Consider the following 13,900-nt stretch of genomic DNA (forward strand, 5'->3'; position numbering starts at 1 on the left):
TTAGCGTTGGCGGTAGCGCGGCGCCAACGTCAGTGCTAGTGTTGGACTCTTTCTGTGTACCATCTTTCTTCGTAAATATCTCGCGTTTCGATGTGGGCACTTTCGGCTTTTACACAGCTGCGGCGTATGTATGTACGAAATGGTATTTCCTTTACAAATGTACTTGGTGAGGCTTGTCACCAGGTGCACTCGGTAGGCCGGGAATTACGGTATAATGATTGGCATTTTTGTTTCTCGCCTTGCATTTAGTATGGACTTTAATGGCTCCCCACCTCTGCTGTAAACACTACGCTAGTATGTCTTAGTTACGTGGTATACAGAGACCTAATATGACAAAAAAAAGAGAGAATAGTGTCTAGAGGTGCTAATAACAATATCTTCTGTCCGTTCATGGTGTTAGTAGCGCACGCGCGCGTGTGTATGTATGTATGTATGTATGTATGTATGTGTACCGTCTGTTAAACAAAAGCCCGGCGGCGTCACATTATGTCAACATTAAAGTGTACTGAGATATTATTGTAAAAAAGGGCCTGTGTGCTGTGTTGTTTTCAGGGGGGTGGTCTTTCTGGGGACCCACGAGGAGTCGCATGTTATTGTTCCGTTTCCGACAAATTTTGGACTTTTTTTGGGGGGTGGTCTCAACATCCAAGAAAACGCACCTATTTGCTGTTGCGGTGTCTCAGAACGTTTGAACGACTAGGACCCTGACACCAGTTTCAGCAATTGACATGAAGTTTAGTGGAAATGTCAATCATGACAGGACCCGTGCCCGAAATAGAACAGGAAGTCAGGGTTCGGGCAAACTGACTATGAAATTTTAAAAAAAGGGGGGTCTTTTTCCCTTAAATGATGTGAGATAATGTTGTTGCAAAATTGTGCACACCCTAACTGCTTTCACCAATCACATTCAAATTTCTGCTAAATTGGAGTCAGCAAACACCTGCCGCCCTTTAAAGGGCCTCGAACTAAGCCCGGATAAATTCCAGCTGTTCAACAGGAAGTAGGCATTTGTAGAAGGGTGTGTAGACTTTATATTCACTCTAGGTAAAGTTATCTTGGACAAATGGGTGACGCTAAATTGAAATGTTTTTTTTTTTTTTTTTTTTTCTTCCCCCTACCCTTTCACGGCGTCAAAGTTTGATGATGATTTTGAGAATTTCCCAAGAGAAATGGCTTGTGTAATAATTTATTAGAATAAAACTAATAATAAAATCAGTCACAGCCATGATTGTTTACATTTAATTCGATGCTGTGCAAAAAATCGGTGGATGCAGAGCTAAACATAATAAAAAGTTAAGGGGAAGAGCAAGGTGAGAAAAAAAAATCAGAAAAATATACAATAATAATGCTACTTGTAAGAGACACCTGGAACCAGGACATTTTCCATCTTTCCAGCTTTGAAATATTTTTAGGAAGGCCCCCTTTTATGCTGCCTTTGGATGACTTTGTTGTGGAATTATAATATCTTATTTTGGGGTGGTGGTGGGGGGGGGTGTTGCGTAGCTTTTTACATCTTGGTGAGTCGCAGCGTATTTAGTCGGACCCCCAGAATAGTGGCACCCGAGGCGTACTGGATCTCTCTGAGGATCCCGATCCACTTGTTCTCAGTCTCGTTATACCTGGAAAGGGCACACAAAAAAAAAAAATCTATCGCTAAAACGTTTCAAGCAATATTTCCGCATGGTCGATTGTGTTTTTAACAGTAATAACAACAATATATATCATATAATAATTTTGGCAATATAGTCATTTTATACATCTACGATACAACTAAATCAAATGTACAAAAAAATACCTTCTTTTTGTCATTTTCCAACCTTTTCAACCATTATCACATTTTTACCAAAGCATGTTCGGGGCACACCAGGGGTGAAAAAATAATATGAATCATGATATTAATAATGATTAAAGGATGAGGAAAAATTAATGTATAAGATTTTGAATTAAAAAAAGGATGTCGTGTTACAATAGTCAAATTATATATTTTTTGAGACTAGTCATAACATAATTTTAGAATTTTTTTTAATAGTATATTTCCTTGAACAAAATGACTTTACCTTTATCTTATTTTCAATTTAGAGGGGAAAATGTCTGAATAAAAAAAAATATTATTTATATTATAGTTTTTTTACTATTATACATTTTCATAAATAAGTGTCTGGTTCACATTCAAATTCTTACTTTTTCCCATAAAAAGGTAAAGCAATTATGTATTTTTATTTTTTTATCCAAAAATATAATATATTTTTTTCTGGAAAATACAACTTTTTTGTGATTTCTCATACTAAAAATCATTGTAAATATATTTTTTAAAATTTCAAAAGTATAGCATTTCTCTTAAAATTGGCATTTCTGACTTTTCCCCCCCTCATATGAAATTAATAGGAAGTTTAAAAAAAAAAGTGTGGCCCCAAGACGACTTGGTGCGTTCAAGTTCCACCGCTCAACCCAATTCCAAACGATCTCTTCCCTTTATTGTGTTCTACGGGCTAAAATTCTTTTGCTTTGATGTGAGTTGCGACCCACCTCCAGATGTCATTCATCTCTTTGGGAATGATCTCCTCGCTGTCCTCCAGAGGCATCATGGCAAACCCCCCCACAGCAAAGAGCGAGCCCCCCAGAGACACCAAGTTGAGGGAACTGCGTTCTTGGGGGAACGGCTCCAGGTCGGACCACCTGCGGAACGGTCACAACGAGCCCCTTCGGTGAAACGTCACTCGATACACTGACAGTCATCTCTTTCGTGTCCGAGGAATTCACCGGTCGCTGGCGATGTCGTAGACCTCGACGGAATCCGTCAGACCCGTGTCTGTGACTCCGGCCGCCACGTAGATTTTGTTCTGGTGAACGCTTGCGCCGAACAACGAGCGTGCGGTCTTCATGGGAGCCAGCTGCTTCCATTCGAACCTCCGGGCGTCGTACGCGTACATCTTACTCAAGCAGTTCCTTTTCAGGTAAATCCCCCCCAAAAAAAAGTGTGGGGGGGGGGGGGGGTGAGGTGTAAATAGGTCACAACTAGCCTTAATGACACTGAAGATTGATGGGTCCGGCTGTTTCCGGCAGGTTTTCGTTCCCGTGGCATTGCGCCGTAGTCTAATCATTAACCTAAAGTAAGCTAACACAAGAGCAAAGTCATTAATTACAGTAAATGTATTTATGAAAAATATTCTTGACAATTCCAAAAAAAATAAAAGGAATTTTTTTTTTTTTTAATTGAAATTTTTAAAAAATATTTTGTAGATTGAGAACGTATTCCGAGCTGCTTCGTTGTCGGTAAATACCGGTATTTATCGGTACCATCGTGAAGCGAAGACCGCCGCATACTCACTTGTCTTCTCCTTTTCCTCCAATCACATAAACCATATCGTTGGAGGAAACCGTTGCATGTCCGTAGACCGCGTACGGGAGTGGGTCCGACTCGCCCCATTTGAAAGATCTACGAACGGGAGACCTCGTACGTGACTTCTGTCCTTTCAGAATCGCGTCACTTTTCCGAAGATGCGGCGCTTACTGTCTGTCGTAGACCGTAACCGAGTCCAGCGTGCGCTCCTGATCCTTCACTTCCTTCCCTCCCATGACGAAGATGGAGTTCTCGGCCTCCCCGAGCCCAAACAGGAAGCGGGGGGACGGGAGCGGGGGCATCCCAAGCCAGTCGGCGTTGACCGGGTCGTACTGAAGACGCAAAGGTCAAACGTTACATCGTTAAATGTGCCGCAAAGTCTCCGTGTACTGGAGAGGACATCCACGAGGCATTCAGTGAGTTCTTTTTATTTGAAAACCTTTAATATTTTCAGAATATTCTTTTAGGTAGGCTTGAATCTTAAAGAAAGTACTTCAGTACTTCATTATTATGAGGTTAAGGGATGGAGATGCCCCCGAACGACGTGTGAACTCACCTGTAGGAAGTACGAGCAAAGCGGATCCTCCTTATTCTGTTCGTCGATGAACAAACCCCCGGCCACGAAGACCTGGTTCTCCTTGGTGACCAGGCTGACGTGGTTCTTGGGAACCTGCGTGGAGACGGACGCCATGTAGCAGTCGTTCCCCCTTGGGTCATAGGCCACTGCTCCCGTGTCGCTGACCATCAGGATCAGCTCGCGGACAAACATCCCGAAACGCATGTTGTCGTTCAGGATACTCGGAAGAAGATTCTCCTCTTGTTCCTCATCCTCCTCATTCTGCCCTCCTTCTTTCTTCTTCTTGAGGATGGGTTTTACTTCAGGCATTTTTCCCGCCTGAGCGTCCCTGACCAACTGGAGCTTCTTTTGCAACTCTGGATTATTTGCGATGAGTTTGTTCTTCTCCACCTTCTCCTTCAGGTACTCCTCGCCAACCAGACGCAAGCGAACGCAGTCCAGCAAACCGGGTAGCTCCTTCTCCCGTTCCCCCGAGTCTCGCGCCACCCAGCTCATCAATGCCTCGAACACGACCTCCTCGGAGTCCACGTCCAGGTTGTCGTTGGCCAGGATGGCCGCCAGCTCGTTGGGCTGCAGCTGGAGGAAGTCCTCGTCCCTGGAGATGAGCCTGAAGCGCTCGCAGGCGAAGTTCCGCGCCGAGATGGCCAACCTGGGGCAGTCCAGCATCAAGCCTAGTCTGAAGACCGCGAGGCAGTTGCTGAGGCTCAGACGCTTCTGGAGGAAGGACACGCAGACTGTGAAAATGGACGGGATCTGGTAGATGTTAGCCACGGCGAAGATGTCCTGGACGTTCTGCTCCGTCACGTTGATCCTGGAGGTGTACAGGTACTTGAGGATGAGCCCCATGACCCCCGGCTCCACGTCCTCCAAGACCACCTCCCGTTTTTTGCTCTCGTCCAGGTCGGACAGAAAGAGAGCACGGAAATAGGAGCTGCAGGCGCACAAGACCAAACGGTGGCACGGGAACTCCTTGTCCTTGATTTTCAGAACGCAGTCCACCAGTTTGTCATTCTCCAGCAGGTCGTACAGGCCGTCTTGGAGAAGCGTCTGCTGGTACAGTCGTGGCTCGTCCATGGAGTTCACCTGTAGAGCCATTATTCCTGGCCTGGGGACAGGGTTTTCGAATCCGACGGGTTCTTCGTCGCCAGGAGAGAATCGGTCGCCAGCTGAAGCCCGTCCGCGCCCTCAGCTGTCCCCACCCTTCAAGCGAGCTCCAACTGGCGGACTATTTATAGCCGGCAATGGGCTTCATTCTGGAACATGACATGCATTCGCCCCCCCCCCCACCCCCCCTACCCAGAAAACCCACCAGAGCTCCCGGCGAACTTGCATCCGCCCACTTTCAGGCAGCTGACACATGGCTTCAATGCACTGAAATAGAATTTGTTTGCATGCTGCCCTGCTCTTGAGTCAACTATTTTATAATTCCATAACATGACTTTATTCCTATAATTACTCATTTTTTAATTCTGGGAAGGGGGGGGCAACCTGATATTCTTTACACCTTACCTTGAAAAACATTACAATTTTGTATAATATTGCTATTTTCTCTGTGACTTTTTATGTATTTTTTCTAAATCGGAATAACAGTGATATTTTTTAAAATTCTAGATAAAATTAGTCTTTGGCAATATTTTTACCCCTACTCGAAAAAAAAAAGTAAACAAGACTTGTTTTCACTTCATATATTTTCTTTTATAGCAGCTGTTTCAGAAACTTTCACACTCGTCATTCAAGAAAAAGGAACACCGGATGCGTGCCCCGGACCGGAAGAGTCGATCGTCTACTCTGCTTTTTGCTTGCTGGGGTCGACGACAGGTTGAGTGGTGGCTGGCGGTGGACTCGGCGAGTCCGCCGGAGGGGCGGTCGGGGCTCCCGACGGCTGGGTTCCGTCCACCACGGCGGGGGGAAGCGGCTCGGGGTCGTCGATGAGGGCCTGTCTCCTCTCGCGCTCCTTAATCACTTGAATCAGGCAGTAGGTCACGAACATGACGACCACGGTGGTTATGGGAAAACCTGGCAAAAACAAAGAAGCTTGAAGATGTCAGCTCGATTCCCAATGCAGATCCGTTCCCCCATTGGCTGTTGAATGCCGATATCCCAATTGTGTCTGTGTCTGAAATCTCAGCCCGAGACCTCACCTTTGAGCAATAGACGCTTGGCAACCAACTTGGCAAAGTCGAAACTGTTGAGAAGGAGGGTGTTGTACAGCACGATACTCCAGAAGTTGAAGATGCAGAAGACGGCCCGGATGCGGCGGGACATTGCCTCTGACATTGCCGTCTTTAAATTAAAAAAAAATAATAAGTTTTCAACCTATGGATGGGATCAAGTCACACGTGCAAATCCCAAGCAGGTCTCAGGTGGAAAACGTTCCACATAAAGATAGCATAGTCTAAAGTCTTTCAGTTTTTCCGCAGGTCAAGTCACAAGTTAAAACAATGACCCCACTCGACCCGTGCCCGAGTCGCAATGACTTGAGTCTGGATCTCTGGCGAAAACCACCGCGGAACGGATTCACGAACCTCGAAAGACGCAAATGGCTCCATGGAGAAGAACTTGGCGGCCCACAGCTCACAATTGAGGCCGAAGCAGTTGAAGAACGCCCAGACCAGGACCACTTTGCTCGGTCCCAGCCACAGGACGGTGACGGCGTAGGTACACAGCGTGGCCACCAGCTCCGCCAGCAAGTCATCGTGCTTGCCGCCCAGGCGATTGTACACATACCTTTTGTAAGGAAACCATTTTTGAGTATGGGTCCTCATACCGAGGTCTCTGATGTGGGATACTCACTTGCACAACCAGTCGTTGATCCCTCGATCAAAGTGTCTGAGAAAGGAGTTGAAGAATGATCAATAAAGAACATCCGGCGCAGATGAAAATACTTACGTTTCGGCAAAGACGTAGAGCATTGTGATGCATTTGGGCCGCTTGGGCGGGTCCAGGTGGTCCAGTCTGGACACGGTGGTGATGACTCCGAACATGACTGCGGCTTTCACCCAGTCGTACAGCAGGTTGAAGTAGGCCACACCAACTGGAAACAAAGCAGTCAGCGGTCAATCCTGAGTTAATTCTGAACCGCAGTCTTTTCGGAGGGAGCTTGGACCGACCCAGGGCCCAGTCCGAGAGGTGCCTGAGCAGCTTCAAGTCGCCGGGGATGGTGATGACGTACAAGAAGTGGAAGAGGACGTCCACAGCCAGGATCACAGCCAGGTGGGTCAAACCCTGCACGCTGATGTTCCAGACCTCTCGCTCCTTCCTGCTCGGGTTTGACTTATTGGCCTGCAGGGGGCGGTGCGCACAATGGTAGTGTAGCAGAAACTTAACACAAATCTCTCATTTTTAGAAATACACTCAATCCTACTGACTATTAGCATCCGTTGATACATTGTGTTAGAAAACATGTCGGAAAAGCTGCCTTTAATGTAATGTTTACTTTATTTATCAATACCAATGTATGATCTAGTACCAGGGGCCTCGCTAGGCATATTTTAGGGGTGCTTCCGCCCCCATAATATTTTTTGGCAGTACGTTTAATGCAAAATTGTATCTTAGCCCTGCTAAAACTCACCACAAAATGTCACAAGACCACCAATATCTTGGTTTTTATTTAGTTCTTGTACTATTTTTGCTACATTTTACATGTTAGCATGATCTATGTTGTGGCTGGTAAGTGTATCCACTCTATGTGCAAGCTAGTGAGGCACGCAGAGTCATAAATAGCTTGTGTGCTTGATTTGACGGTGTGACAAACCCACGAGGTTGTGGCTAACTAGAATCGGGTTGCACCCGTCGGCACTTTTGAGACCCACCTGCACGTAGAACTTATCAAAGGTCATGATGGGGCCGAAGTAGAAGAAGGGCAGGTAGAAGTTGTACTTGAGCAGCTCCAGGATACTGTAGTTGCCGTCCTTGCGCTCGCAGTTCTCCAGAGCGAAGCTGATGCAGCGCATGATGGTGAAGCCGCAGCCGCCGTAGAAGAGAACGTGGCGGAGGTCGAAGTCGCCCGCCACAAAGCCCGTCTGGAAAAGGAACGGGGAACAGCGACGCCATCTTGTATTTTAGGCGGCGTAAAAACTGGGAGGGCTCAGACTTTGAACATGGCCAGCGTACAAAATCCAGTGATAAAATTCAACCTTAAAGGGGTTAAAGCTACCAAATGTGTTTCCTTGTGTAGTCATGTGAACTCTTTAACATACCTGCCAAGACAGGAAAGGCTTAGACGTTAAGGTGACCCAGTAGTTATTTACATAATCTTAAAAAGCACCTATGTCCATGTTCAAGCTACCAAATGTGTTTTCTTGTGTAGTCATGTGAACTCCTTAACGTACCTCTCAAAACAGGAAATGCTTAGATTTTAAGGTGACCCAGTAGTAAGTTACATAATCTTAAAAAGCACCTACGCCGATGTTCAACCTACCAAATGTGTTTCCTTGGGCAGTCGTGTTAACTCCTGAACATACCTCCCAAGACAGGAAAGGGTTAGACTTCAAGGTAACCAGGCGCTAATCATGCATCATCTTAAAAATCACCAGGGTCCATGTTCAAGCTCCCAATTGTGTTTCCTTGTGCAGTCATGTGAACTCCTTAACATACCTCCAAAGACAGGAAATGCTTATACTGTAAAGTGACCCGTTATTAATTTAAATAATCTTAAAAAGCACCTTAGTCGCTGTTCAAGCGACCAAATGTTTCCTTGTGCAGTCATGTCAACTCCATAACATACCTCCCAAGACAGGAAAGTCTTAGACTTTAAGGTGCCCCGGTAGTAATTTACATCATCTTAAAAAGCACCTACGTCGATGTTCAAGCAACCAAATGTGTGTCCTTGCACAATCATGTGAACTCCTTAACATACCTCCAAAGACAGGAAAGGCTTAGACTTTAAGGTGACCCGGTAGTAAATTACATAATCTTAAAAAGCACCAGGGTCCGTGTTAAAGCTACCAAATGTTTCCTTGTGTAGTCATGTCAACTCCATAACATACCTCCCAAGACAGGAAAGTCTTGGACTTTAAGGTGCCCCGGTAGTAATTTACATCATCTTAAAAAGCACCTACGTTGATGTTCAAGCAACCAAATGTGTGTCCTTGCACACTCATGTGAACTCCTTAACATACCTCCAAAGACAGGAAAGGGTTAGATTTTAAGGTCACCAGGCGCTAATTATGCATCATCTTAAAAAAACGCTAGGGTCCATGTTCAAGCTACCAATTGTGTTACCTTGCGCAGTCATGTGAACTCCTTAACATACCTCCCAAGACTGGAAAGGCTTCGACTTTAAGGTGCCCCGGTAGTAATTTATATAATCTTAAAAAGCACCTGAGTTGCTGTTCAAGATACCAAATGTTTCCTTGTGCAGTCATGTGAACTCCTTAACATACCTCCCATGACAGGAAAGTCTTAGACTTTAAGGTGACCAGACGGTAATTCTGCATAATCTTAAAAAGCACCACGGTTCATGTTCAAGCGACCAAACTTGTTTCCTTGTGCGGTCACGTAGACTCCTTAACACACCTGCCAGGACAGGAAGGGCTCGCATTTGAATGTGGCCAGCGTACAAAACCCCGTGACGAAGCACAGCCAACGTATCTTGACCAGTGAGATGCTGTAAAGCAGAATGCAGTGGGACAGGATGAGGGTGACGTAGGTCCAGCCCATGCTGGTCCACACCGCCAGGACCCCATACGCCATATACACCAGGGACCTGTACTGTAGAACGACAACGACCGATGGCATGAGCCGACGCTAAAACGCTGACCTCTTTTTTTTATGAAGCACCTGAGGAGCCAGCATGGAGCAGAGCTTGGCGAACAGCACGTGTCCGGACAGAGCGAACACAATGTGAGCCCGGAAGGTCCAAATCCACATGGCCCACTCGGAGTCCGCCGTGTCCTGGAAGGAGAAATATATTTAAAAAAAAAAAAAAAAAAAGGTACGGCGTTATGTTTCATGAACGTGAAAAACTATAAAGTACTGTAGTAGTTTTACCATTTTCCTGCCAAAGTAGTGCCATCCTGGCTTCACGCTGGACTTGAATGTTTTTCGGTTTGTGTTTGCTGCAATCAAATAAGAAAATAACAAAAAAAAAAAAAAATCCCAAACTATTGTCAATATTTATCCATAAAATTATCATGGTGTATGAACGTAATCTGTTTTGCCTTTTTCACTACTCCTGTACGTTACATCATTGGTCGATTTTCAAATTAAGAGAGCCATTACATCTCAAATTTAAAATAATTTAATTTGAAAAATGTTATTAAATGTATGTTAATGATTTTATCTGTATTTTCCTTTCATTTCAAAAATTACTGCAGAATTTATATTCACATTGTATAATTTGTGAATACAATTGATAAAAGAATCACACTTGTAAATTTAAATAATTACAGAAATCACCGGTGTCCAACTCAAGGCCCGGGGGCCAGATCCGGCCCGCCGCATGATTTCCATGTGGCCCGCGAAGCCAAATCTTGCATGTCAACGTCCGTGATTCTTGTTCAAATCTGTGCCCAAAATTTCAAATTGTCATGTCATAAATCATAATGTTGAGATATTGCAAGCCTTTTTACGTTACCATACATCAGCAATAGTTGGAGAAACCCATTACCCTTGATTTCTGATTCCAAATGTAATTCATAAATTTCACACGTCAACATGATGAGGCGATAAACGATTTTTGTGGTTTCACAGTCATAACGGCCCTCCGAGGGAAACCGGAACGACAATGTGGCCCGTGACAAAAAATGAGTTTGACACCCCTGATATAAATGATTGATAAATTTGAATGAATACAATAAATTCATCCACTTGTAATTGCAACAAATAAATTAATAAAATGCTATCTGTAATCATACAATTTTAAACAATTGCTTTTTTTTTTAAAAAAAAAAAAGTACAAATTATAAAAATAAAATTTGTAAATGTATTTTATCTTAAAAGATTAGTGTATAAAAATTAGAAAATAAAAAGATTCAATAAATTTTTGTGATAAATACAATTGAATTCGATCAATGCAATTTTATATGTAATCAGACGATGGTTAAAAACAATTACTAATGCATACGATGCAAATGTTTACATTATGCAAGAGCAATCAATGGATTCATTTAATTGAATCAATAATTTTATTCAATTCAAAATGATGATGCTGCGCGCGTGTGCAACGTCGCGTTTCGCCGTACTCACACGTGGACGCGTCGAAGACCCAGCAGGTGCACCAGAACAGGGCCGAGGCCAGCACAGCGTTGTACAAGTACAGCTCGTATTTGGGAAGTGCCGCTTTGATCGCCATGGCGACATATACGTACGCTCCAGGAACTCTGGAGGGAAAAAAAAAAATTAAAAGCTCCTGCACACACGTGTGTTTGAACACGCCAAAACCGGTTTTACCTGTGTAAATGACTGCACACGGTGAACAACTAACTACTTGTTTCCGTATGCAAAAGGACCGGGACACGCCCTCTTCATGCACCTTGTACCGGTCCGGTGTAACGATTCGTTTAACGAGTTTGATGTGGAAGAAGTATCCGTTTTTCCATATTGTATAGCAGCGGAGTGACTTTTTACTATTGTCATGCGGTACACAGAAATAATAATTTTAATCATTCTTCGCAGAGGCAAATGATGACTGAGTACTGTGCTGTTGTCTGTCTACATGTGTTGCTGCACAATCTTTGTTCAAACATGCTTAAAGGGTGATGACCCATGCACATAGATGCTAATGGTTAGCCTGTGCTTATGCTGTTCCCATTAGGTGTTAGCATTATTCTCGCGGCCTATTTTTTTTTTTTTAATCATATTTCTCGCTTTGTTCTGACAGCAAACTTCAACGCGTCGTTTATTTGCCGAATGCAATTTTTAGCCGCACAATAAAGCTTTGCCGCCCCGCTCCGAGTGCAGCTGTCGCGCTTTACGGCTTGGCATTTATTCCGTAACCTCGTCCTCGTCGTTTAGCTTCTCCCACCCCGGCCTTGAGATGGCATAAAATTAAAATAATAATAATAATAATAATAAAAGGTCACTTTGTGTTGATGTGAGCTGCCAATCAAGGGAATGTGTGTCATTTGCACTCATTAGATGTCAACAAAGTGCAGCTGCTGGCTGCTTTTGAAAGCACATTTTAAAAAAATAAAACTATCTATTGAGAAGTTAAAGACAATTAAAGTCTTTAAAAAAATCAAAAAGTTTGTTATGAGCGAACAGAAATGTTTGAGTCACATGCGTGCCTGTAAATAGCAACAACTTCATGCGCTTGACTTTGTCCTCCGCGAGCACCTGTCGCCGTACTGACCTTGAACGCGGCAGCAGAAGTTGCTTCAACAAAACGTCCCGAATTATACTAAATATTCAAATGAGTTGAAATGTCAATTTTTTTTGGGGAGGCGGAGGGTTGGGGGGGGGGGGTGGCGGCTGCAGGTCCCGCTGACTCCCTGAGAGGGGAGCTGCCAGCAGTTTAAAAAGGTGACTTGCTGCATTTGTACATTTGCCGACAAACAGGGGCGGGACACAAGTGAAGTAATTGCCACTCGGGGTTTTTTTTTTTTTTTTGGGGGTGGGGGGAGGAAGTCGCTGCCAGATCGGGCACGCTTCGAACAGCAACACTGTGCCTAAATAAAATAAAAATTGTACCTGAATTAAACAAATGGTTCTTAAAAATAAGATGCTAACGTATCATACTAAAAAGTTAAATAAAAATGAACTGTACGTGGTTAGTGATTCTTATCCGTGCCACTGATTAAAAAAAAAAAACAAAAAATGCAATATGCGTCTTGAAAATATTTAGAAATAAACATATAATGTAGGTCATGAAGTTATTAGAAATATGTTTACAATATTTGTCTACATGAAATTAAAATAAAATGTGCATATTTTCTTGTTCATAAATATTTTTACTCAGTCTGTATTTCACCTGTATTGCAATTTTTTGCAACTATTGTTTTTATTTCATTTCCAAAATGAAAAGGACCCATTTATTAATACATTCATGAGAACTAGAACTGCACTAAATTATACTATATTAACCAAAATGATTAAAACCCAGTTAAATAAATAGAACACATTAAAAGTGTTTGATTTAAATAGAAATTGAATAATTTATTTCATTATATTAAAATGTATGAGTACCTTATAGATTTAAAACATTTTAAAATGAATTTTTAAATATTTTGCTTATTCTCAATTCATAAATATTTTAATTGAATAATAATTTTACTTTAATTTAATAATTGTTATATATTTAAAAACAATAACCAGAACACATTAAAAGGGTTTGATTTAAATAGAAATTTAATGATTTATTTCATTATATTAAAATGTATCAGAATAAAATTAACTTTATATTAGTACTTTATAGATTTAAAACATTTTAAAATGAATTTTTAAATATTTTGCTTATTCTCAATTCATAAATATTTTAATTGAATAATAATTTTACTTTAAGTTAATAATTGTTATATATTTAAAAACAATAACCAGAACACATTAAAAGGGATTGATTTAAATAGAAATTTAATGATTTATTTCATTATATTAAAATGTATCAGAATAAAATTAACTTTATATTAGTACTTTATAGATTTAAAACATTTTAAAATATTTTTCTGTTACTCTTAATCCATAAATATTTACATTTAATAATAATTTCATTTGAATTGAATAATTTCTATATATATTGTAAAAAAATAAATACAACCCATGAAAAGGGTTTGATTTAAATGGAAATTATATGATTTATTTCATTATATTAAAATGTGTAAGAATAAAATGAATACTTTATATTGGTACTTTATAGCTTTAAAACATTTTAAAATGTATTTTTAAATATTTTTCTGTTACTCTTAATTCAGAAATATTTTGCTTTAATAAGAATAATAATTTCATTTTAATTGAATATTTTTTATATATATTTAAAAAATAAATAGAACCCATTAAAAGGGTTTGATTTCAATGGAAATTGATTTATTTCATTATATTGAAATGTG

General features: G+C 41.7%; 2 protein-coding genes across 2 annotated transcripts; both read right to left on the reverse strand.

The window, feature by feature from the left end:
• Positions 1–1,507: 1,507 nt before the first annotated feature.
• On the reverse strand, positions 1,508–5,012 carry klhl40b (kelch-like family member 40b). The gene is made up of 6 exons (XM_061805312.1): positions 3,897–5,012; positions 3,512–3,672; positions 3,329–3,436; positions 2,761–2,946; positions 2,527–2,676; positions 1,508–1,619 (listed from the first exon to the last, which is right to left on the reverse strand). The coding sequence occupies exons 1-6, from the start codon at positions 5,010–5,012 to the stop codon at positions 1,508–1,510; spliced, it is 1,833 nt and encodes a 610-aa protein (XP_061661296.1).
• Positions 5,013–5,623: 611 nt separating this feature from the next.
• Positions 5,624–12,339, reverse strand: hhatlb (hedgehog acyltransferase like, b). Its single transcript, XM_061805667.1, has 12 exons — positions 12,211–12,339; positions 11,106–11,239; positions 9,909–9,976; positions 9,699–9,812; positions 9,435–9,629; positions 7,730–7,939; positions 7,028–7,199; positions 6,807–6,951; positions 6,711–6,746; positions 6,443–6,644; positions 6,059–6,200; positions 5,624–5,933 (listed from the first exon to the last, which is right to left on the reverse strand). Exons 2-12 carry the CDS (start codon positions 11,209–11,211, stop codon positions 5,701–5,703), a joined length of 1,623 nt encoding a protein of 540 aa, XP_061661651.1. The 5' UTR covers positions 11,212–11,239; positions 12,211–12,339; the 3' UTR covers positions 5,624–5,700.
• Positions 12,340–13,900: the final 1,561 nt, after the last annotated feature.

The sequence above is a fragment of the Syngnathoides biaculeatus genome, chromosome 19 (genome assembly GCF_019802595.1).
Source record: "Syngnathoides biaculeatus isolate LvHL_M chromosome 19, ASM1980259v1, whole genome shotgun sequence".
NCBI classification, from domain to species: domain Eukaryota; kingdom Metazoa; phylum Chordata; class Actinopteri; order Syngnathiformes; family Syngnathidae; genus Syngnathoides; species Syngnathoides biaculeatus.